General features: G+C 43.7%; 3 protein-coding genes across 6 annotated transcripts; 1 reads left to right on the forward strand and 2 right to left on the reverse strand.

Annotated features, from left to right (window-relative positions):
- The first annotated feature begins 687 nt into the window (after positions 1-687).
- Positions 688-6,753, forward strand: LOC148667265 (uncharacterized). 3 transcript variants are annotated; one of them, XM_088632633.1, is made up of 7 exons: positions 688-810; positions 1,849-1,916; positions 2,099-2,178; positions 2,418-2,480; positions 3,104-3,220; positions 4,044-4,400; positions 6,472-6,753. In XM_088632633.1, the coding sequence occupies exons 5-7, from the start codon at positions 3,140-3,142 to the stop codon at positions 6,475-6,477; spliced, it is 444 nt and encodes a 147-aa protein (XP_088488759.1). In that variant the 5' UTR covers positions 688-810; positions 1,849-1,916; positions 2,099-2,178; positions 2,418-2,480; positions 3,104-3,139; the 3' UTR covers positions 6,478-6,753. The 3 variants fall into 3 exon arrangements, with proteins under 3 accessions (XP_088488759.1, XP_088488761.1, XP_088488762.1); XM_088632635.1 differs by having other exon boundaries at positions 3,104-3,196; XM_088632636.1 differs by lacking the exon at positions 2,418-2,480 and having other exon boundaries at positions 3,104-3,196.
- Positions 6,230-10,881, reverse strand: LOC148667266 (class I histocompatibility antigen, F10 alpha chain-like). Its single transcript, XM_088632593.1, has 6 exons — positions 10,740-10,881; positions 10,362-10,562; positions 8,810-9,088; positions 8,585-8,694; positions 8,243-8,298; positions 6,230-7,195 (listed from the first exon to the last, which is right to left on the reverse strand). The coding sequence occupies exons 1-5, from the start codon at positions 10,879-10,881 to the stop codon at positions 8,284-8,286; spliced, it is 747 nt and encodes a 248-aa protein (XP_088488719.1). The 3' UTR covers positions 6,230-7,195; positions 8,243-8,283.
- LOC148667267 (E3 ubiquitin/ISG15 ligase TRIM25-like) lies at positions 10,841-20,652 on the reverse strand. Of its 2 annotated transcripts, none has more exons than XM_088632607.1 (2): positions 19,966-20,652; positions 10,841-10,975 (listed from the first exon to the last, which is right to left on the reverse strand). In XM_088632607.1, the coding sequence occupies exons 1-2, from the start codon at positions 20,554-20,556 to the stop codon at positions 10,958-10,960; spliced, it is 609 nt and encodes a 202-aa protein (XP_088488733.1). In that variant the 5' UTR covers positions 20,557-20,652; the 3' UTR covers positions 10,841-10,957. The 2 variants fall into 2 exon arrangements, with proteins under 2 accessions (XP_088488733.1, XP_088488732.1); XM_088632606.1 differs by lacking the exon at positions 10,841-10,975 and adding an exon at positions 18,533-18,804.
- Positions 20,653-21,131: the final 479 nt, after the last annotated feature.

A 21,131-nucleotide genomic window follows, 5' to 3' on the forward strand; every position in this document is an offset into this window, starting at 1 on the left:
TATTATTATTTTTACTGATTTAATGAACAGCAGTATTGCTACTCTTATAAGTGTAATATGATTATCAGCAGCAGCAGACCGATGGTCTTGTCTACAATAGTGACCAGTTGACCAGTCTGTACCTCTGAGCAGTGGGACTCAGATCACACAGAAGACCTGTCTGTGTATGATTCCAGCGTCTCCCACACGTCTCTCACGGAGTCGTATATACAGTTAAACAGAGTCTGATAACAGTTATACAGTTAATTAAATCACCAAACTGGCTGAGGAACTGAGAGCTCGAGTGGAAATAAAACCAGGAGATACTCTTCAACCTCCAGGATCAGGAGTCTGATCCTCCTGGCTTCTGTTTTGTGGAGATTCGTGTAAAACGCTTAAAAGCGCTTTTTACAGGGATTTGTGCCCTTTCTGTTCTGCTCTACGGGAGTATGCTTTACAACGCATTAATCTGTGAAGTAAACTATTTTTTTGTTTAATAAATTGTATTCCTAGGTTTGTCGGTCTCCTTCTCCAGCTGTTATGAATCGCCCCTCTACACAGCCTGGTGTTTTTTCTTTTGGAGATGTTACAGTATATCTGTAAGAAAAGCCCCCCGGCCTCTGGACAGGAGTCTCCTCCAGCGGAGATGCGCTCTGATCTGTCAGAAAGAGCGCTGTGACGTCACAGACACCAGCCAGAGTGCCGGGATCAGAGAGCGAGACCGCGGGAGGAGCAATGAGAGCACGGAGGAGAGATATTGATCACTTATCCATCGACAACCAATTAATTCAACTAAAAAACCTTAGAATCATCAATTAACTTCACCGATTGGTGAGTACTGATTCTTTTCTTTCTTTAAATTATTTAAATATCTAGAAAACAGTCAATACAGCCTGTATCGATCAAATACCATTGTGCGTTTAGTGTTCATAATGTTCAATCCCAAATTAAAGAATGATTATTCAAATGATTGTTTAGAAATTGTATTCTAGAGCTTGAAAATTATATTCCAAGTTGATCAATTTGTGTAGGTAACAGTTTAAATGCATTTTTCCCACCGTTTATAAATTATAAGTATGGTAACCACGGCGACACGTGCCACATCACTGTGTCCGACTAGGTGTCTCACCTTCGTCACAAAGAGTGGTTTGACGTCACGGACTAATACTAATGCGAGTGTATTCATATTTAATATTAGTGAGAGTACAATCGGTAGCTTTAATATTAATGCTAGTGTTCATGTCAGTATTAATGGTGATTGCGCTCCTGATAGTTTTGATGCCAGTATTCATGTTAATATTAGTTATAATTATAGAGTTACTGTTAGAGTATTTACACTAGTAGTCATGTTAGTTTTAGTGATAGCATTACTGTTATTATTAGTATTAGTAGTGTAGTAGTAGTTTGTGTCAGTGATAATGATAGTGTAACTCTTAGTGATAGTGTTACTGTTTTAATGTTAGTGGCATTTGTGTTACTGTTAGTTATACTGTATTTGTAGTTATGAGTGTGTGTGTTTTTGTGTGTGTGTGTTGGTGTGTGTCTATAAGTATTTGTAGTCTATGTGTGTGTCTGTGAATGTGTGCGAGTATGTGTGTGAGTGTCTGATTGTGTGTATAAATGTATGTCGTGTCTGTGAGTGTGTGTTGTGTCTGTGTGTGTGTCTGTCAGTGTGTGAATGTGTGTCTGTGAGTGTGTGTAATGTCTGTGTGTGTGTAATGTCTGTGTGTGAATATGTGTGGGTGGGTGTCTGTCAGTGTGTGATAATGTGTGTGATTGTGTGGGTGTATATCTGTCAGTGTGTGTGAGTGTGTGTGTAGGTGGGCTTGGGCTCCACTCGTGTGTCTGACAGAAGTGACCCATCAACAGGTGTTGAGGTCCAGAGTCGCCTGAGAATGGAACCACTTTCTAGATTCCAGACCAACGTCCAGAGAGCTGTGAGTGCTCTGTTTTTATATGATACTTAGAATACAGTATACAGTATGTTTTGTAAAGTGCTTTGATGTTCTGGATTAAAAGGCAAAATATAAGAAAAAAATTGATTGATTGATTGATTGATTGACTATGAGAGTGAAGTCTGGTCGAACTTGTTTGTCTAACTGAACTGTCCTGTCCACAGATGTCAACAGAGGTAAACAGAGAAGAACCCACCAGAGACTGGAGACAAGTTTGAGAGTCAGGCCCCGGACCCAGAGAGCTGTGAGTCCACTGCTGGTCTTCTTCATATTGTGATTCTTCCTCTTCTTTCTCCTTCTGAAATTAAAGCTCATCGCAGTAGCAGGGCTCTGTTGTCTTCTCTTGAGGAGGAGAAAGACTCTACCTGACAGTGTGTGCATCTGCGTGTATGTTAGTGTGTGGGAGTGTGTGTCTGTGGGTGTGTGTGCTTGTGAGTCTAGTCCAGCCCGTGTCTGTAACAGAACTGTGTCTGACATCCCCAGATCAGGAAGGAGGTAACAGCAGACTCAGCCAACACAGGAGCCAGACCCAAGACCCCAAGAAAAGCAAGTCTGCATTATTATTATTATTATTATTATTATTATTAGTAGTAGTAGTAGTAGTAGTAGTAGTAGTAGTGAGAGGGTGAGTGTGTGTGAGGTTGTGTGTGAGAGAGGGTGAGCATGTCTCAAACTCCATTCCTAGAGGGTCTGGTGCATCATCTGGTTTCCTGCCCAGAGGTCTTGGTTACAAAGTTGATCTCATTTTTTAATTAAACAAAACATATTCTAATACTGTACCTTTATCCAGACCTTAAATATCCAACTGTGCCTTGAATATTTTGAGTCTTCAACAGTGAGAGACATCAAAATATATTATTAAACACATTATTTCCACATCTTCTTATGAAAATAATTAGATTAATTGTTTAATTGGCTAGCCCCGTTTGGAAAGAAAACCTAGAGATGCACCTGGCTCTCCAGGGATTGTGATTGGGCTTGAGACCCCTGGTCTAGCAGAACTGGCCCCTCAACAGGTCTCGACAGGGATGTTGGGGATCATGAAGCTGGATAGCTGAGGGCTGGACACTGCTTCTGGATCGAGGCCACTGTCATGTAGGGTCATCTTGGCCCATGATGATGATGTGTGTTTGTGTGACTGGCTGGTAACTTTGTTTTCTCCTCCCCAGCACCGCCTGGAGAAACTCGCTCAAGTCGAGAGAGGAATGGCCAAGCAGAGAGAAGGGTGTCACACCGAGACCTGGGGCAGATCCCACAGGAACGTGAGTATTGGCTTCAACAACATGGTTGGATAGCTTGTTCCACACACCCACCACCCTCTACATACAGTAGTGCCTCCTGTCCTGACTGTAGGGTCTCATCCAGCTCTCTCTTAAGATAAGCCACCCTATCGGCTTCAACACCATGGCTAGACAGCTGGTTCCACACCCCCACCCTCCTCTATGTAAAGAATACTGTATTAATACTGTTAGACTAAGAATAAACCTGTACTGAGACACAAACTTGGTTGGCTTCTGCTGGTGAGACTAAAGCAGTCAACTTGCTGACAGGTCTTGACAGAGGTGGACGTGACCCTGAAAGGCCGGAGAGGGGCAACCGATACTGAGGCTCTGAGCAGTGTGTTCTGCTCAGGATGATGATGGTGATGCAGATCGTATTGTAGATAATGAAGGTGGTTATTATGATGATGTTGATGGAAAGGTGTTGATGATGATGATGGTGGACATGATGATTGTCATGATGAAGATGATGGTGACGAAGATAGTGGAGATTATAATGGTGGAGGTGTTGATGATGGTGACACAGTCATGCCTGTGTGTGGCTGTGTGTGAAAGGGAAGGTGGGGTTGGATCAGGTCAGCTCGCTGTCATCTGATAGGACTGTCAGAGGAAGAGGGAGCAGACTCCCCCTGCGTCTCACCCCGGGCAGCCGAGAGCTGCAAGTCTGTGAGCCTGATATGTCTGTGACGTCTGTCAAAAGTTTGGTTTCAGCTGCAATGATGGTGACTGTGATTGCTGGGAGACCAGGGGCAGGGCTTGGTCCTCCTGGAGACCCTCTCAGTTTTCTCTCTGTCCTCCTCATGCCCTCTCTGTGCCCCTGTCCCCTCAGGCCAGCCAGCCAATCACCAGGCAGGAGACCGAGACCCAGCTGTGGAACTACCCTAAGGGCCCGGAGAGGGATCTGCAGAAGGACAGGGCATGGACCTCCTCCTTGGCAGCCCACATACCCCATTGCTCGCCCTCTCACACACCCCCTGGTACACCCGCTCACCCGGGCCTGACCCCAGCGGCCCTGTGGTGGCTCAGGGAGGGCCTGCAGGTCGAGCTGGAGGGGCTGCTCCAGGAGGAGGAGATACGGGTGCGGACCTGGGCTCAGAACATGATATCATCTATCCAGCTGGACTGCCTGGCGCTGTACAATGAAGTCCTGCCTGACTTTGAATCAGAGGGTGCATACGCGGGATTGGTAAGTCCCTTAAACCCCTCCCCCTTGCTTGAATCACACTGAGGTACGCAGGGGCTGGGGCGACTCACCTCTCCAAGACACCTGCGTCATCCCACTCCCATTTCACCTCAACATGGTTCTGAGAAAATCTCCCGTCCCCAAGGGGAGAGAGACAGGAGCCGGGCTGGGCCTCCAGCCCTCTGTTTATTCAAGATTATTGCCTCAGGAGGTGGGTGAGGTGGAAGACACACTGTCTACAGATCACCACTAGGGACAGCGTAAAGCAGGGGGTGAGACTCTTGATCATGGATAAGGATAACAGTGGGATGACTCCCCCTCTATTGACTCACTGCCTACTGATGATGTCATGAAGTGAAACTCCACTCACAGTGGTGCCTTTCTTTCTGTCTTGTTGTACAGAATTTATCATCATGGACAACATAGGTCATAGTTTAATGCAAATATTCATTGAGTGGGTGGCGGAAGAATTCATTTATACTCCTTTTGTCTCCTCAGCTAAGATATTTTAAAAATACAGTGCAGATTTGTTAGAGAACTTGACAAGTAAAAACGACAGATCGCTGGTGTCATTAGGTTAGGACTGTAGAGTTCTATTATAATCTTTTGGCATATTTATCTTACTTTTAATGTGAATCTAAAGACAAATGCTATTCAATATTTTGTAACATCCAATACAATTGTAAAATAGGCTGTTATTGTAATAAAATTGGCGAATAAGAGAAAACCACAATTTGTATGATATTATCACTAAATATCAACGTTCAGAGGAAGGATTTGAAGAATCTATCAAAGGATAAACAGTGACAGGAGTGGATTTTTTATTTGGAACCAATACTTTTGCACCTCAATAATCCACTCATTCTCGAAAGAAGAAAACACAGGTATGTTTTGAGTCTCACCATGATCGTCTTCTCGATCCAAAAAAAAAGCTTAAATGTGATAGTTTCCATTGTATTTTGGATGCAACTACCCTCGAAGACAGTTTCACCTTGAGACAATGACTCTCTCACCTGGTAAAATGTATTACCTCTCTTCTGTGATTGAGACCTATATTAAATCCCAGAGCCCTGGCACAGTGACTCTCTCCCAGTTGCATGCTGTAGTGTAATGGAAAGTTACTGAGAAAAAATGTTTTATCCTAAAAATGTTGTTTACGGACAGAGCTGTGCTGCAGAAGCAGCTAGATACTTAGAACAAAGTGTGATAGCACCAAACTCATCAAGGGCACTGGATGTTTTAATAATGTTTATTTCTGTTGCTTGAAGAAGGGAGTATGATAAACTATTTTATTAACTGCTCTTCTTTGCTTGAAGCAGAAACCTATAAGGAATGGAAAATTACTGCTTCGCCTGTCCTTAAAGTGTTGCGTCAGCTTAAAAAAGGATATAAAACAAGGGGTTCTCCTTGCTTGCTTTTGAATCAGCCTTCACTTCTCAGTGATTGCTTTTTCCCATATTGCAAATATGAATAAAGACCTTACTGAGTGAATGAGAACACCTCTCCTGGCTCTTCTTTGATAAAATTCCACAACAGTAGCTATCTCAGATATCTGTTTACAGGGCACTCAGTACTTGCACAGCCTCACCCAAACTTCCCGCCATTCTGACATCTCCTGTCCAGCCCCACCTCCACCTCTCTCCCATCACCAACCTTCCATATCAAACAAAACACTGTGCACCCTGTTCACTCTTCACTTTAAACTGTTCCCTTTCGACAGCAAACACTTTAAATCAAGTCTTCACCCCTGAGGTTCATAGTGCAAGTAGAGAAGCATCTAGTAAACCATTACTCAGTCATTAACATGTAGCATTGCTTGCAAGCCTCAAATATTAAAGTCTGATTTATTTTATTGAAGACCTTGGTTAGAAAAAGTATTACAATAAAAGTTTCAAAACATATTCCTGCAAAATTCTCAAACAGACAGACTAGAAAGGCTTTTGAGAGCTGAGAAACATGCATTTAGTTCTCAGATTCTCTTCTTGGTGCATTTAATGTGCATTTGGTGCATTTAATGTGATTTAATTAATATAATTAAGTTATATTACTATTTTTCCTTTCCTCTGTTTTGCAGGACTAACACCGTGATCCTCATTGACTCAAATGGGAATGTCACTTTTACAGAGCGCACCTTGCTCAACTCGGACATCAGCCAGTGGAAAACAAGTTCTTTCAATTTTAAGCTCCTTGACTGAGGGAGGATGGGAGGCTGCATGTTGAGTTTAGGCTATGGAGGAGATAATCTGTGCCTTTCTGAGCTACAGCGCAGGCCACAGGCTTGGGAAAACATGCTAAATCTTTTTTAAACAGCATCCTACTCAATCCACTCATTAAAAATTAATATCTGTACATGGAAGATGTTTATTTGTTCTTTATAAGACTTTAATGTTAAGATGCTATAGTGCAGGAAAGAGGTTTCACTACCCTTAGTGTCGTCCTTTTTCAAAGCTGGTTTTGGTTTAAACTGGAGGTTGCTAAGTTAAACCAAGATATGAGTGAAAGCTGGAATGAGCAGCATCCGTAAACTATCAAGAGTAATACAGGAAGTGATCCCAATATGCACTTCCTGTCTTTCACATTGGGCTTCAGGTTAGGCTGAAAGCAGGTGCATAATTAATTTCCTCAACATATAAACCTTCTTCTTCTAAACCTCCTTATTTGCTTTGTCTCAACATCACTGTTTAGCTTCTGGCTTTTAGGTTGCAGCATGGGGTCAAATTCTTCAGCGTGATCGCAAGCTCCTCTATCTGTCACACAGGAACTGGTACTCCCCTCCGAACTGATGTGTGAAGAAACACCTGAAAGACCAACAACAGACACACTGGCCATCACCAATCCCACAGCCACCGACTCCTGACCAACAACAACAACAGACACACTGACCATCACCACTCCCACAGACACTGACTACTGACCAACAACATCAACATCAGACACACTGACCATCACTGCTCCCACAGCCAACGACTACTGACCACCAACAACAAGAACAGACACATTGGCCATCACCAATCCCACAGAGACTGACTACTGACCAACAACAACAACAGACACACTGGCCATCACTGCTCCCATAGCCACAGACTCCTGACCACTGCCAACAACAATAACAACAGACACACTGACCATAACTGCTCCCACAGCCACCGACTACTGACCAACAACAACAACAGACACACTGACCATCACCACTCCCACAGACACTGACTACTGACCAACAACAACAACAGACACATTGACCATCACTGCTCCCACAGCCACAGACTACTGAACAACAACAACAGACACACCGGCCATCACCGCTCCCACAGCCACAACTACTGACCAACAACAACAGACACACTGACCATCACCGCTCCCACAGCCACAGGCTACTGACAAACAACAACAACAGACACACTGACCATCACTGCTCCCACAGCCATCGACTACTGAACAACAACAACAGACACACCGGCCATCACCGCTCCCACAGCCACAACTACTGACCAACAACAACAGACACACCGGCAATCACCGCTCCCACACAGACTGACTCCTGAACAATAACAGACACACACTGGCCATCACTGCTTACACACTCTGACTACCGAACAACAACACCAGACACACTGACCATCACTGCTCCCACAGCCACTGACTATTGACCAACAACAACAACACACACACTGGCCATCACCGATCCCACAGACACTGACTACTGACAAACAACAACAACAGACACACTGGCCATCACTGCTCCCACAGCCACCTGCTCCTGACCACCAACAAATACAGACACACACTGGCCATCACCGCTCCCACAGACCCTTCCCATCACCCTCCCCCTTTCAGCAGAGTCTCACCTGAGTCTCCACTGTCCACTGGGGGACTGAGACTTTTTTACTCAGCATCTCTCTACCTGGGAATGAAGCAGTAAGTCATGTTATTTAGTCTGCAGACAACACAGTCACCAGGAGTTTTGTAACTTTGAATCTCTAAATTCATATTTGTGTACTATATTAATACAGTCCAATATCACTGTCATACAGAGAGGCACTTCTCATGTGTGACCCTAGACCATTCTATAATACTGAACTACACATCCAGAATACAGAGAGACAGCACTGACAGTATGAGTGACAGATACTGTAATGTGAAGTGACAGTGCAGTACTTGCTATGTGTAAACTGGCAATGAACTCTTACCCATCTTCCTCTTCCAGAGAAGAATGCAAACCGCTCCTGTTGCAGTACTAAGCAAACTGCAGTTGCAGCTACACTGATGGCAACTCTGGGATCTTGGGACTCGGATCCACCTGACAACACACACAGCACAGAGTTATACAGTGTGTCAATGTCTATAGCACAGGAGACTGGAGAGCTTCAGTGCAGAATTAGTACAATATAATCTGAAGAGTTCCAGTGACGTACCCCATGTCAATGTAACATTGTATTTGGAGCTACGGTGAATAACAGTACATCTGTACTCCTCTCTCTCACTGGCTCTGATCTCCACAGTCTTCCTCAGCTGGAAGGTGGCGTCACCGTTGGGTCTGATCCCACTAGACTGCACCTCCTCTGTCTCGTTCTCTCCATTCCTGGACAGACTGACCACTATGTCTCCAGGGTAGAAACCAGTGACCAGACAGGAGAGATAGAGAGTCTGAAAGAATCCCGTTTGCTTGGCAGAGACAAACACCTGAGGAAAGACTGAAAGACATGGATTAATGAGACCCACTGCCTGGACACTCCAGTACATTAACACTGCACTGAGAGAGAGGGGGTTAATACAGACTTTGACTGGACACTCCAGTACATTACAACTACACTTAAAGAGAGGTTTTAATATAGACACACTGACTGAACACAAACATGCTTCTTATCTGTTTATTCTGGAATAATTTCAGAGTTCGCTGGGTCACAACCAACAAGGATCTTAACATTGTATTACCAGAGAAGGGTCAGTAAAGTACATCAGCCTTGAGAGCTTTACAAAACCATATGTAAAACCAACCAAAAATAAAAACACAGCTCCCTATTTTTAGGAGGAATAATATGAGCAACTTCTTCAGTATTACTCACTTTGTCCTCTCTAGAGTCTAAAATAAACCATCACCAAAAGCTAGACTGTCTCTCAGGTTCTCTTCAAACAAAAGGCCCCGACTTGTAAGCCACCACCTTTGGAGCCAGAGAGAAGACGGATAATTCCTCACAGCTCAGAACAAAAATGAGCAGGCTGTTTCCCCCCAAGGTATCTTGGGACTTATAGTTCTCTTCCTGCATAGAGGAAACTACATTTTAAACAGACAGGGTCAAGAGGGTAGAGGCTCCTTAAAACTCTAGACCCAAAGCACACTCCCTCTATAATTACGCTTATGTCGCACTTTTCTGGATACTCCACTCATAGCACTTTACAAGTAATGGGGACTCCCCTCCACACCACCACCAAAGTGTAGCCCCCACCTGGACAATGCAAAGTCAGCCGTAGTGTGCCAGAACACTCCCCTCACACCAGCTGTCAGTGGGGAGGAGAACAGAGTGATGAAGCCAGTTCATAAATGTGGAGTTTTAGGAGGCCATGATGGATAAAGGCCAATGGGACATTTTTTGACCAGGAAACCAGGGTAACACCCCTACTCTTTTCAAGAGATGCCCTGGGATTTTGTATGACAAAAGAGTGTCAGGACCTTGGTTTTACATGTCATCTGAAGGACAGTGCCTTTTCACAATCATCACTATATTGGGGCATTAGGGCCCACCCAGACCATAGAGTCAGCATCTCCTACTGTCCCCCCTAACACCTCTTCCAGCAGCAACCTTAACTTTACCAGGAGGTCTCCTATCCAGGTACTGGCCAGGCTCATGCCTGCTGAGCTTCAGGGGATTGTTAGTTGTGAGTTACAGGGTGATGTGGCTACTGGCACATTTATGCACACCTAAGTCCTGGCCCATATTTTGGCACAATTTCCTTTCACACACTCACCTGAGTGATGTCCCCTAAACTTCAGGTAGCGGTCCATGTGCATCTTGAGAGACTGGTGGATTGGAGAGAGATTCACCCACTGGGTGTTGAAGCTGTCGAACTCGAGCATGTCCTCCCCATCGTACCCAATCCAGTCGAATGATTCCACCCTTCCTTTCTCATCCTTTGAGCAACCCACAAACCTCTGCAGGACATGAACCCCTGAGAGATGGACAAGAATGAGCTTCACTGTTATCTCTATTCAACACCTGAGAGACCACCAGAGAAATAACATACACAATTCACAGGCAATCAACATTATGTGTCAACAAAGAGTTCTATACATGTGAGGACAAAATATCACATATTTGTGACAAAATATTAGGTTTTTCCTCTCACCACCAGTTACGTTTTTTAGCTCTTTCATCATTTCAAAGAAGAAAAGCTCCTCCAGAATGCATTGGTTTGCAGAACCTACTGCGACCTGCTTCAGCCAGTCCTGCTTGAACATGACACGCTTCATTCCACTGCTGTACTCCATCAAGGGCTCCCCATCCAGAGAGACTAAGCCCTGGAATTCCCATTCTGTTCCGAACCAAGTTCAACCATATATGAGTCTACCAAAATATGTCTCTCTGGAAAAAAAAGAAATAGTATGTTAATACTTACTGCACAGTATGTACACTCCAGTACATTAACACTGCACTGAGAGAGAGGGGTTAATACAGACACACTGACTGGACACTCCAGTACATTAACACTGCACTGAGAGAGAGGGGTTAATACAGACACACTGACTGGACACTCCAGGACATAAACACTGCACTGAGAGAGAGAGGGGTTCATACAGACACACTGACTGGACACTCCAGGACATGAACACTGCACTGAGAGAGAGGGGTTCATACAGACACACTGACTGGACACTCCAGTATATTAACACTGCACTGAGAGAGAGGGGTTAATACACACACACTGACTGAACACTCCAGTACATGAACACTGCACTGAGAGAGAGGGGTTAATACAGACACACTGACTGGACACTCCAGTACATGAACACTGCACTGAGAGAGAGAGGGGTTCATACAGACACACTGACTGGACACTCCAGGACATGAACACTGCACTGAGAGAGAGAGGGGTTCATACAGACACACTGACTGGACACTCCAGGACATGAACACTGCACTGAGAGAGAGAGGGGTTCATACAGACACACTGACTGGACACTCCAGGACATGAACACTGCACTGAGAGAGAGAGGGGTTCATACAGACACACTGACTGGACACTCCAGTACATGAACACTGCACTGAGAGAGAGAGGGGTTCATACACACACACTGACTGGACACTCCAGTACATGAACACTGCACTGAGAGAGAGAGGGGTTCATACAGACACACTGACTGGACACTCCAGTACATGAACACTGCACTGAGAGAGAGGGGGGTTAATACAGACACACTGACTGGACACTCCAGTACATGAACACTGCACTGAGAGAGAGAGGGGTTCATACAGACACACTGACTGGACACTCCAGTACATTAACACTGACCTGAGAGAGAGGGGTTCATACAGACACACTGACTGGACATTACACTGCATTAAGAGAGGTTAATACAGACACACTCAACATTATATTATATTGCAAAGGAACAAGTAATAGGTTTATTCCATGCTGAAAAAAAGAAGAAAGAGAACACAACGTTTTGGCCGTGGAGCCTTCTTCAGGTGTGTATTCAGTATTATATGTAATATAATACATTATATTATGTATAATATAATACATAATATAATGTATTATATAATATAATATAATATTATATTAACAGTGGTCCTGGAGAGATGGTTTGTTTGCATTTTTTTTCATTCCAAATCAGCTGATTTAACATAAATCAGTTCATGTATATAAATAAAGCCTTTTTGTCACTGCCTCTCCCAGCTTTTCAGGTCTGTCAATTTCCAGCGCTGTAGACACTTTTGCTCCAAATATGAGCACACTTTCCTTGGACCTTTATGAAATTACCCAGCTAGGTGAGTCTGGCAAGACACAAATTGCTAGAAATCACTCATTTATGACAACAGGCCTGTTTGTACGTTAAATCTATGGAATTGAGACGTGAAGAGGAAATTATGTTTTTGTTGTTGTTCACGGAAAGCGTATCATAATTATCATAATTAATGACCCCCAAGGCTGTAACCGAAATGTACAGATGCAAACTAAGTGACGACAATAAAATAATGATTAAAGTATAGCTTTAGCCATACATAAACATAAAAAAAAGCGAGCCTTTATCACGAGTTTAGTACTCGTGCATCTGGAAAAGCACCAGCAGGACTCACCTCCAGCGACCTGGAAGACCCAAAACCACCAGAGCCGCGAACAGCATCATCATGCCCCTGCTCTGTTTGATTCGAGCTCTTAAAAAAGAAAAAGAGCCCTTAAAACACCAAAGCGAAGGTGATTGTGCAGGTGAGGACGCCAGTGTTTCATAACACTCAAGTACTTTCGATTTCAGTAACCTGTCAGACTCATTTTACACGTTGGCGGTGCTCAGAAAGCCCGTGTATTTGCTTGTGTGTATCGCAGATACTGTTTTTACTGGTAAAAAAAAAACGACATTATACATTATAAAACGAAATTATATACAAACTGATATCATGAGAGGCCCCAGGAAAGATACTGTATACAATAAAAGTTATTACAGTTTGTTGATAAAGCACTAAAACGCCTTGGTGGGGTTATTTCTGACCTGTGCGCGCGGGACAGACAGCTCTGAGTGACAGCAGGCGACACACCTGGGCGCAGGTTCACACAGACGCACCTGTCGCCTGTGAAACAGACAGCTTGAACCATCAGCCTGGGACACAGCTAACCTAGAGCCAGGCGACCCAGGGACCAGGACTGGGAACCCCGAACTCGCTGTGTTTTAGTCAGTGAATGTAATTTACCCGAGTAGGGTAAACACGGTCTCGCGTCGGTTTTAGCCTTTTAGTTACTGTACGTGTTCTGTGATCAGTATGTTTTACTTATCACGGTTTGTCCTGTCAGTGGCTTTTCCTAATTTTAATTGTGTATTTGTTTGCGTATTTGTTGTATTCAGAAAAGGGTGGGAAGTGTCTAAAATAACTTTATCAAACGCGAGAGCGCGGTGTCACTGCAAACACGATTCACGGGCTCCGTGGCTGCTGGACTCCTGTCGTCATGGCAACCGGGGGAAAGCACATTGAACAAGCCGACGTACAGAAATCCCGGAGCACCGTGAACATGTGACTCGTTTACAGCATGTTGATCCCGCAAATGAACGGGAGAGAAAGAGAAACAACATTTCGGCTGTTGAGACATCTTCATGGTCGATACTGCATTGTTTTTATAGCGTTGTTAGTCGAACAGTCATCTGATACCGAAGAGCTTTACTGTCTCAATGGATATAATAGTCTCTGGACAGACTCAGTCTTCACAATAGCAAACCACTGCTCTGTTAAAATAGACAAAGACTCTCTGCCTGAATTCCTGTATATTATCATGTCCCAGGTCTGTCAGCCAATTACCAGTCTGTACAGAGCTATTACCACAACAGGTTCTTCTTGACTGCTAACATATCACCTCCGACATCCTACATCATATATCTAGTCTAAAAGTTCCATTACTGGAGCAACATTACCAGAAAGAAACAGAAAGATACATCAGGTTTTGTGAGTAAGATATCTAGTACAGGAAAGTGCTTGTTCCACCAAGACCACAACCATCACAGAGTAAAATATTATATTTTATTCTTCACATTCATTCCTAATCTGGATAGGACAGAGACAATCCACACTGCCCCACACACTCATCTTCCACCTCATGCTTTTTCTTTTTGGCGCCTGTAATATAAACAATGCTGCTACTCACACTGGCAACCCACTGAAGCAGTTGTGAGCCTGGGTACCTGGGAAAAGGTTGCTGCTGGAAGAGGTGTTAGTGGGGCCAACAGGGGGTGCTCACCCTGCAGTCCATGTGAGTCCTAATGCCCAAGTATAGTGACAGTGAGACGTTAAACCGAGGTCCTGACTCTCTGTGGTCATACAAAATCCCAGGACATTTCTCGAAAAGAGTAAGGGTATAACCCTGGAGTGTAACGAACAGTTCTTTCCGGACCCTATGCGGATGACACAATCCGACGGAGTGGGGAAACACTAGGGAAACGTCATGCAGGAATACGGGGCAGAAGACAGGGGGGCGTGTCCATAGTGCGCTGGTACACGGGGGAGGTGTGGCCGAGGCGAACAATCCGAGAGAGTAGTCCTTAGGGAGTATCCAAAACACAAGGGTAAGTCCAAAACCAGAAGATCCATCAGAACAAGTTAAAAACCACGAAGGCCGGGTCGGAACCGGCGGATGGGGAACGGGAACGGGAACAGAGGTTAAAACCTTAACGGGACCAGGCGCTTCCAGGTCCCGGACTCGCACGATATGGAAATCAGATCCAGAGCCCAGAAGAGCGTCAGCGCCTGGCTTTTAAGGTGGGCTGGGAATAGGGAGCAGGTGCAGAGAATAAAGTCTTGAGTGATAGGGCTGGAGCACCCTTAAGGAGGGGGAACTAATAATCGTGACATAGAGTCCTGGCAAAATTTCCCATTGGCCCTTACCAATCATGGCCTCCTAATAATCCCCCTCTATGAATTGGCTTCATTACTCTGCTCTCCTCCTCACTGATAACTGAGGAGTCAATATTATTCAGGTCAATATGTTCTTGCCTTCCCAAACATCACAGCTATTATCTCAACATCAAGTCCCTTACCAAATACTGTGAACTAATAAAAACTAATAAAAACACTAACAATTCTTTCTATTTGCCAAAATGTTCAGATTATTTCTACTTTTATGTTTCCCCTTTTCCTTGAATATTCCTGATACTTCTACAGGTTGGACGTTTATTCTTTCAAAGATGACGTTCATTATGCCCTTAAATGTTATGGTTCCATCATGTCGCCACCAGAGGGCACTGCAATCTCCCTTTGCTACTCCAGCTGCACAGCAGACCCACAGACTAAGCAGATGTCTGTACCCGATCTACATGTTTGTTGTGCCATGCTCTTGGTGTTTTGTTTTTCTCCCTGCATTCCTTACCTGGTTTTAGACTGGCATTTTTCTTGACTTTGTTATTGGTTTCTGTTCAATTGTTGACTTCCTGGATTACTTTCCTGGTTCTGGACTTTTTATTTGTTTCTAGGAGAATCATAAATGGACTCCACATGAGGGGTAACGATGAGTATTGGCATAGGTGAATGTAAGCAATTATCATATGGAATTATTACACTATATTAAAAAAAAAATCACATCCCTGGGTGGGCTCAAACCACAACCTTTCAGTTAACCGACGAGCGCGGGCGAACCTATTGCGCCGCAGAGACAGATTTTTTTTTTGCTAGCGGAAATTATCGTCTTCAAGGTGTATTAATTAGATTTCCATTTTTTTAAATCAAAATGTGCATTTTGGTCTGATTTTTACACATACGGGGATGTTAGCACAGTATTCGAGAAGGTGAAGCAATAAATGTTTGACTGCTGGCTCCACACCGAAGAGAACAATAAAATCGTTACCGGAAACTACAAGTTAGAATTTAGCTGGTTTGATAGAAACGATTATAGGCGATTTGCATCGTTTTCTCAAAAGCATAACTGTATAATCAGAATATTGACAAATACTACTGGCCTGGAATGTCTTGGGATTTTGAAAAATTGGCAGGTTTTATAATTTGTTGAAATTGATTTTGTCTCATGTTTAATTGAAATTGTCTTCATGAAATATATTTATTTGTTAAAAATGCTCTGATGTATATTTGCAGGTTTCGCAATGCCCCAAATTTCAGTCAAGGAAGATCCTTATAAAGCAAGATACAACATGCTCTGTAATAGAGGCTTCTTGACTTCCTTCATTAATTCATACTGTATGTACTCTATTTACATTCTTACTACTGTCAGTCACTACTTTCTGTACAGATGCTTGCTAACATTTCCTTTTCAGTTGTTTGCCAATTTTGGGAGCATATCATATCAGCATGGATTCCAACAATTACTGCTGAATTTGTGTGCAGAGTGAAAGCAATAGGATGGTGACACAAATGACATAACACTGGAAATGTAGAATTAATTTTGACTTTAGGTCAAAGCAGGATTAACGGACCCATAATGCAATTATTGAAAGACTCAAGGAGAAGGTTGAAATGTGCAATGTTGCCATTGAGTTCTGGATGTGAATTTGTGAATGAGGTATTTGTTTTGTTACTTTCCAAATAATAACTGAATTGAAATAATTGTGGCATTTTGACATATTTTTTTAAATAAGCATTGTGAATATGCTGAACGTGAGTACCTTTAATATAATAATAATAATAAACTTTATTTTATATAGCGCCTTTAAAGGTGGCTTCTCAAAGCGCTTTACAGGATGACAATAACAATAAATAAGAAGACTACAACAATAAATAAGAAAATTTCACAAGACAGGACACAATTATAATTACAACAATACAACAATAACAATAGAGGAGACCGTGAAAGATGGTATTAAGAAGAGCAGAGGGGTGAAGAATGGAACCAGTTAAGTAAAGGCTTTTCTGAAAAGGAGGGTTTTGAGTCTGGATTTGAAGGAGTTTAGAGAAGGTGACTCTCTAATATCCTTGGGCAAGGAGTTCCAGAGCTTGGGGGCATAGCAGGAGAAGGCCCTGTCGCCCATACAATGTAGACGGGCTTGGGGGACAGTAAGAAGGGCAGAATTTGAAGAGCGGAGGTTGCGAGGTGGGGAGTAGGGCGATAAAAGTTCAGACAGGTATTGAGGTGCCAAGCCATGTAAAGCCTTGTAGGTGAGCATGAGGATTTTAAAGTCTACGCGGAATTTGACCGGAAGCCAGTGCAAGGACTCCAGGATAGGAGTAATGTGAACACTTGCACTAGATCTGGTCAGGATTCTGGCTGCTGAATTTTGGACATACTGCAGCTTGTTCAGAGTAGATTTAGATACCCCAGGGAGCAGAGCATTGCAGTAGTCAATTCGAGAGAATACAAATATGTTGATCAGCTTTTCAGCCACAGTTAATGATAGCATAGGGCGTAGTCTTGCGATATTTCTAAGGTGAAAAAAAGATGTTTTGACAGTATGCTGTACATGTGGGTCGAATGTTAAGCCAGAATCGAATATAACCCCAAGGTTTTTCAATTTTGATTGGAGCTCAAGTACAGAGCCATCTACAGACAGGGTTACAGGACTGGCTTTACGAAGTTGATGGGGGGTTCCAATAAGCATGACTTCAGTCTTGTCACAGTTAAGATGAAGGAAGTTTTGAGTCATCCAAATTTTTATGTCAGAGATGCAATTAGATAGAATAGAGACAGCCACATCAGTGTCGGGTTTGGTATGGATGTATATTTGAGTATCGTCAGCGTAAAAATGAAAGCTGAGGCCATGTGATCTTAAAAGCTGACCAAGTGGGAACATGTAAGTGCTGAAGAGCAAGGGGCCCAGTATTGAGCCCTGAGGGACACCAGACTTGACAAGACCAATTTCAGACCTGTACCCATTGAGAGAGACAAAGTGACAGCGATCAGTGAGGTAAGACTTAAACCATTTGAGGGCAGTGTCAGAGACTCCAAACACAGTCTCGAGACGAGAAAGCAAGATGTTATGGTCAACAGTGTCAAAGGCAGCACTGAGATCAAGAAGGATGAGTATGGAAAGAGAACCAGAATCAGAAGCTATTAGGAGATCGCTATTTGTTCTTTTAACATGTAAAGGTTAACACAGTTCTCTGCAGTTTGCTAGACATTAAAAATCTGCTCCATTTCACCCACAGACCAGATGAATTAGAGAATGAATGGCCCAATTCAGTTACATTAAAACAGTCCTGGTTACACACAAATCAGTTAATAATATATTAATATTATGTTTTTTATGTGTGATGTTAATGAACAATGAACCAGTGATCTTTGCACTATAAGCTCATAATACAACACAGCCTTTACTGGACCAGCAGTCTCTATACTGTAGGATTACAAACTTACACCATCCAGAATGGACCAGTGATCTCTGGACTGTAGGGTTACAATATGACACAGCCCAGACTGGAGCAGTGGTTTCTGGACTGTAGGGTTACAATTCGATTGAGCCCTAAAGCTCAATAAATCTCAATCCACCATGTCAGTTACAACAAATTAATCAATTTATTTATCACCCATACCAACATTTATAGATAAGTTTACAACACAATGTCCTCCTCACAGGTCTTACTGACTGGGCAGGATGTGAAAATAAGACTGGAAACTGAGTCTGCAGCTCTGAACTGATGCTGCAGAGGTGGTGGAACTGACCCCCAGGTTCAGGACTCCTGGATGGAGCAGATGTTCAGGAGGCACTGTCCCAGTGTTGCTGCATCATAGGGGCTTCTTCGCCACACAGACACCCAGAAAGTAATTCCTGTCAGGTCAGGGCACCGATACTGTCACATCCTGCACTTGCCCTCACCCTCGCTAACCCCATTACATTCCCAAACCCATTGTTTCACGCTCTCATTCCTAATTCCTAACAGCCTTTGCCCATCAGAACAGCAGCTGAGACATTCCAGGTGGTTCATCTTCCTCTGTCTGTTCTGCTATTTAGGATGTGGCAATCAGAGCCCAGTTTTTGGCATATGAAGGCAACAGGAATCCTAGCAGGACAGAACAGTTTGTCCTCACACCAACCTGTGGATACTAACCCCAGATCACTCACTGTCCAGGTTCCAAAGAGATGAGGATGAAATTTGCCGTCCATTAATCTCTTCAGTGACACAATAATCTGAATAACTGGCAGAGCACTGATCTACTAATCTGTGACTTTAGACCATAAGGAATTCATGAAGAGCTGCCCTAGTTGTTCCAGTCAGAGGTTATTGTGATGAGTCTGTCTGTGTAAGAATTTCAGATCTCTGTGGACATGGATTGAGCTAAGAAACACCTAACTTTGGACAAAACAAAACGATATGACATAGTTGAGAGTTGTACAGACATTCCCTAATTGTTAAACAGTATCTGGAAATACAGTATATATTAACCTTCTAGTCATCTCTGTTACTAATGTAGATAATTAATGATAAAAACAACATGTAAATGAATAAGAATGTTGATTCTACATCGTGTGATGATGTGTCTTCATCCATTTGTGTCACTTAATTTCTAGTGCATTTATACAGTAGGAGTGAAAGGTGAGAACAGAGTTCTGTAACTGCTGTGTTAACTGGACAGTTCAGTAAATGAATGGGAGTTAGGGGTGAGTACAGAGCTGAATGAACAGGAGTTCACAGGAGTACAGAGCTGAACCAGGTGTGTTGCATTCCATTCATTCCAAAAGAATAATGAGCAGGTGAGGCGTGTCTACAAAGCAGTCAGTCACTGCTGTACTGCTAGTATTCTATGGACTCTGAAACTGAGAAATACTTCCTTGTTCCTCTATGAACTATTACAGTGAAAACCTGTTTTTTTAAAATCTCCAGAACACATGGTGTGTAAAGATCAACTCACACATACCTTATCATCACACACTCCTAACACCCCTGTTTCCCCTGTACCTGAAAGCCCTCAGTAAAAAAAAAGTCCTCACCTGTTTCTCAGTCCTTCCTGCTGCAGGAGAGACACTATCATGACCTCTGTGTTCATCCATTGTGCACAAAAAACAGACAAATTTTTGATCAGTACGACAATAGAACTCCAGGGGTTTGTCGTGATTCAGGCATACAAGTTCATCCAGATGTCCAGTAGCATTAACCATCGTGTGTCTCTTCAAACGGGCAACTTCATGGTGAGGTTGGAGGTGAGTCTGGCAGTAAGAGGCCAGACACATCAGGCAGGATTTCACAGCTCTCTCTTGACTCCCACTGCAGACAGCACACAGCACATCTCCAGGGCCAGCAGGACTGTGAGCAGGAGGAGGAGCACTGAGCCCTGTCTGCTTCAGTTTCTCCATCAGTTCAGCCAGCATGGTGTTCCTTCGCAGAACAGGTCTTGGAGTGAAGGTCTCTCTGCACTGGGGGCATCTGTAGACGCCAGTGTGATCATCCAGATCCCAGTGTGCCTTAATACAGCCCATACAGTAGCTGTGCCCACAGGGAAGAGCCACTGGATCCTTCAGCAAATCCAGACACACAGAGCAGCTGAACTGGTCTTGATCCAGGAAATCACCTGCTGTTGCCATTTTGTCATTCAGCACAAATACCACAAGGAACTAGAGAGCTGTTTCAGCAGAGGTGAAATTGAACTTTTTGTCTGAGCTCTCTTCCTGGAGATGCAGGGGGTGTGTCCTTTGTAAAGGATGTGGCTTAAAAAGGGGTGTGGTTTTGAAACCAGCACCCAGCACTCCACTATGTTGATCGCATTTAGATCCATGAAGAGAAAGTGCTTCTGTCCCTGCCTGGCTGTCCCTGTGGTCAGATTGTACTTGCAGATGGGCTGAGAGTCTCAGTGCCCTGCAGCGGATGACTACAGGATCAGCCAGCTGCCTGCTGGCTGGTTTCTGTCTTCTCACAGGTCATTCTCAACTACACCCCAGTGTTCTCCCCAGTTTGGCATTAAGCGGTGGCACGTTCTGTGTGAAGGCAGAGCCCTTGTCTAAGGGTGATGGGTTACCTTGACAACCACAGCTGGGGCAGTTAATTTTGGATGAGCCACAGCTGTGGGAGCTCTTTAGTCACACACTGAACACTTCCCCAGAGGGACCAGGTTAGTTGCCTGGGTTAGTTGCAGCTGAGAGAAGACGAATTCAAGGCTTCA

This window comes from Lepisosteus platostomus, chromosome 5 (assembly GCF_059453375.1).
Source record: "Lepisosteus platostomus isolate fLepPlt1 chromosome 5, fLepPlt1.hap1, whole genome shotgun sequence".
In the NCBI taxonomy this organism is placed as follows: domain Eukaryota; kingdom Metazoa; phylum Chordata; class Actinopteri; order Semionotiformes; family Lepisosteidae; genus Lepisosteus; species Lepisosteus platostomus.

Excerpts from the sequence above, each read along its gene's own strand:
- LOC148667266 (XM_088632593.1), bottom strand. The coding sequence starts at position 10,881 with ATGGAGTACAGCAGTGGAATGAAGCGTGTCATGTTCAAGCAGGACTGG. Across the intron at positions 9,089-10,361 it reads GTTTAGGGGACATCACTCAG|TCTTTCCTCAGGTGTTTGTC; the intron begins GTGAGTGTGTGA and ends CATGTCTTTCAG. Across the intron at positions 8,695-8,809 it reads CAATGTTACATTGACATGGG|GTGGATCCGAGTCCCAAGAT; the intron begins GTACGTCACTGG and ends GTGTGTTGTCAG.
- LOC148667267 (XM_088632606.1), bottom strand. The coding sequence starts at position 20,556 with ATGGCAACAGCAGGTGATTTCCTGGATCAAGACCAGTTCAGCTGCTCT. Across the intron at positions 18,805-19,965 it reads CAGGAAGGACTGAGAAACAG|GAATTACTTTCTGGGTGTCT; the intron begins GTGAGGACTTTT and ends CTGACCTGACAG.
- LOC148667265 (XM_088632633.1), top strand. The coding sequence starts at position 3,140 with ATGGCCAAGCAGAGAGAAGGGTGTCACACCGAGACCTGGGGCAGATCC. Across the intron at positions 3,221-4,043 it reads GTATTGGCTTCAACAACATG|GCCAGCCAGCCAATCACCAG; the intron begins GTTGGATAGCTT and ends CTGTCCCCTCAG.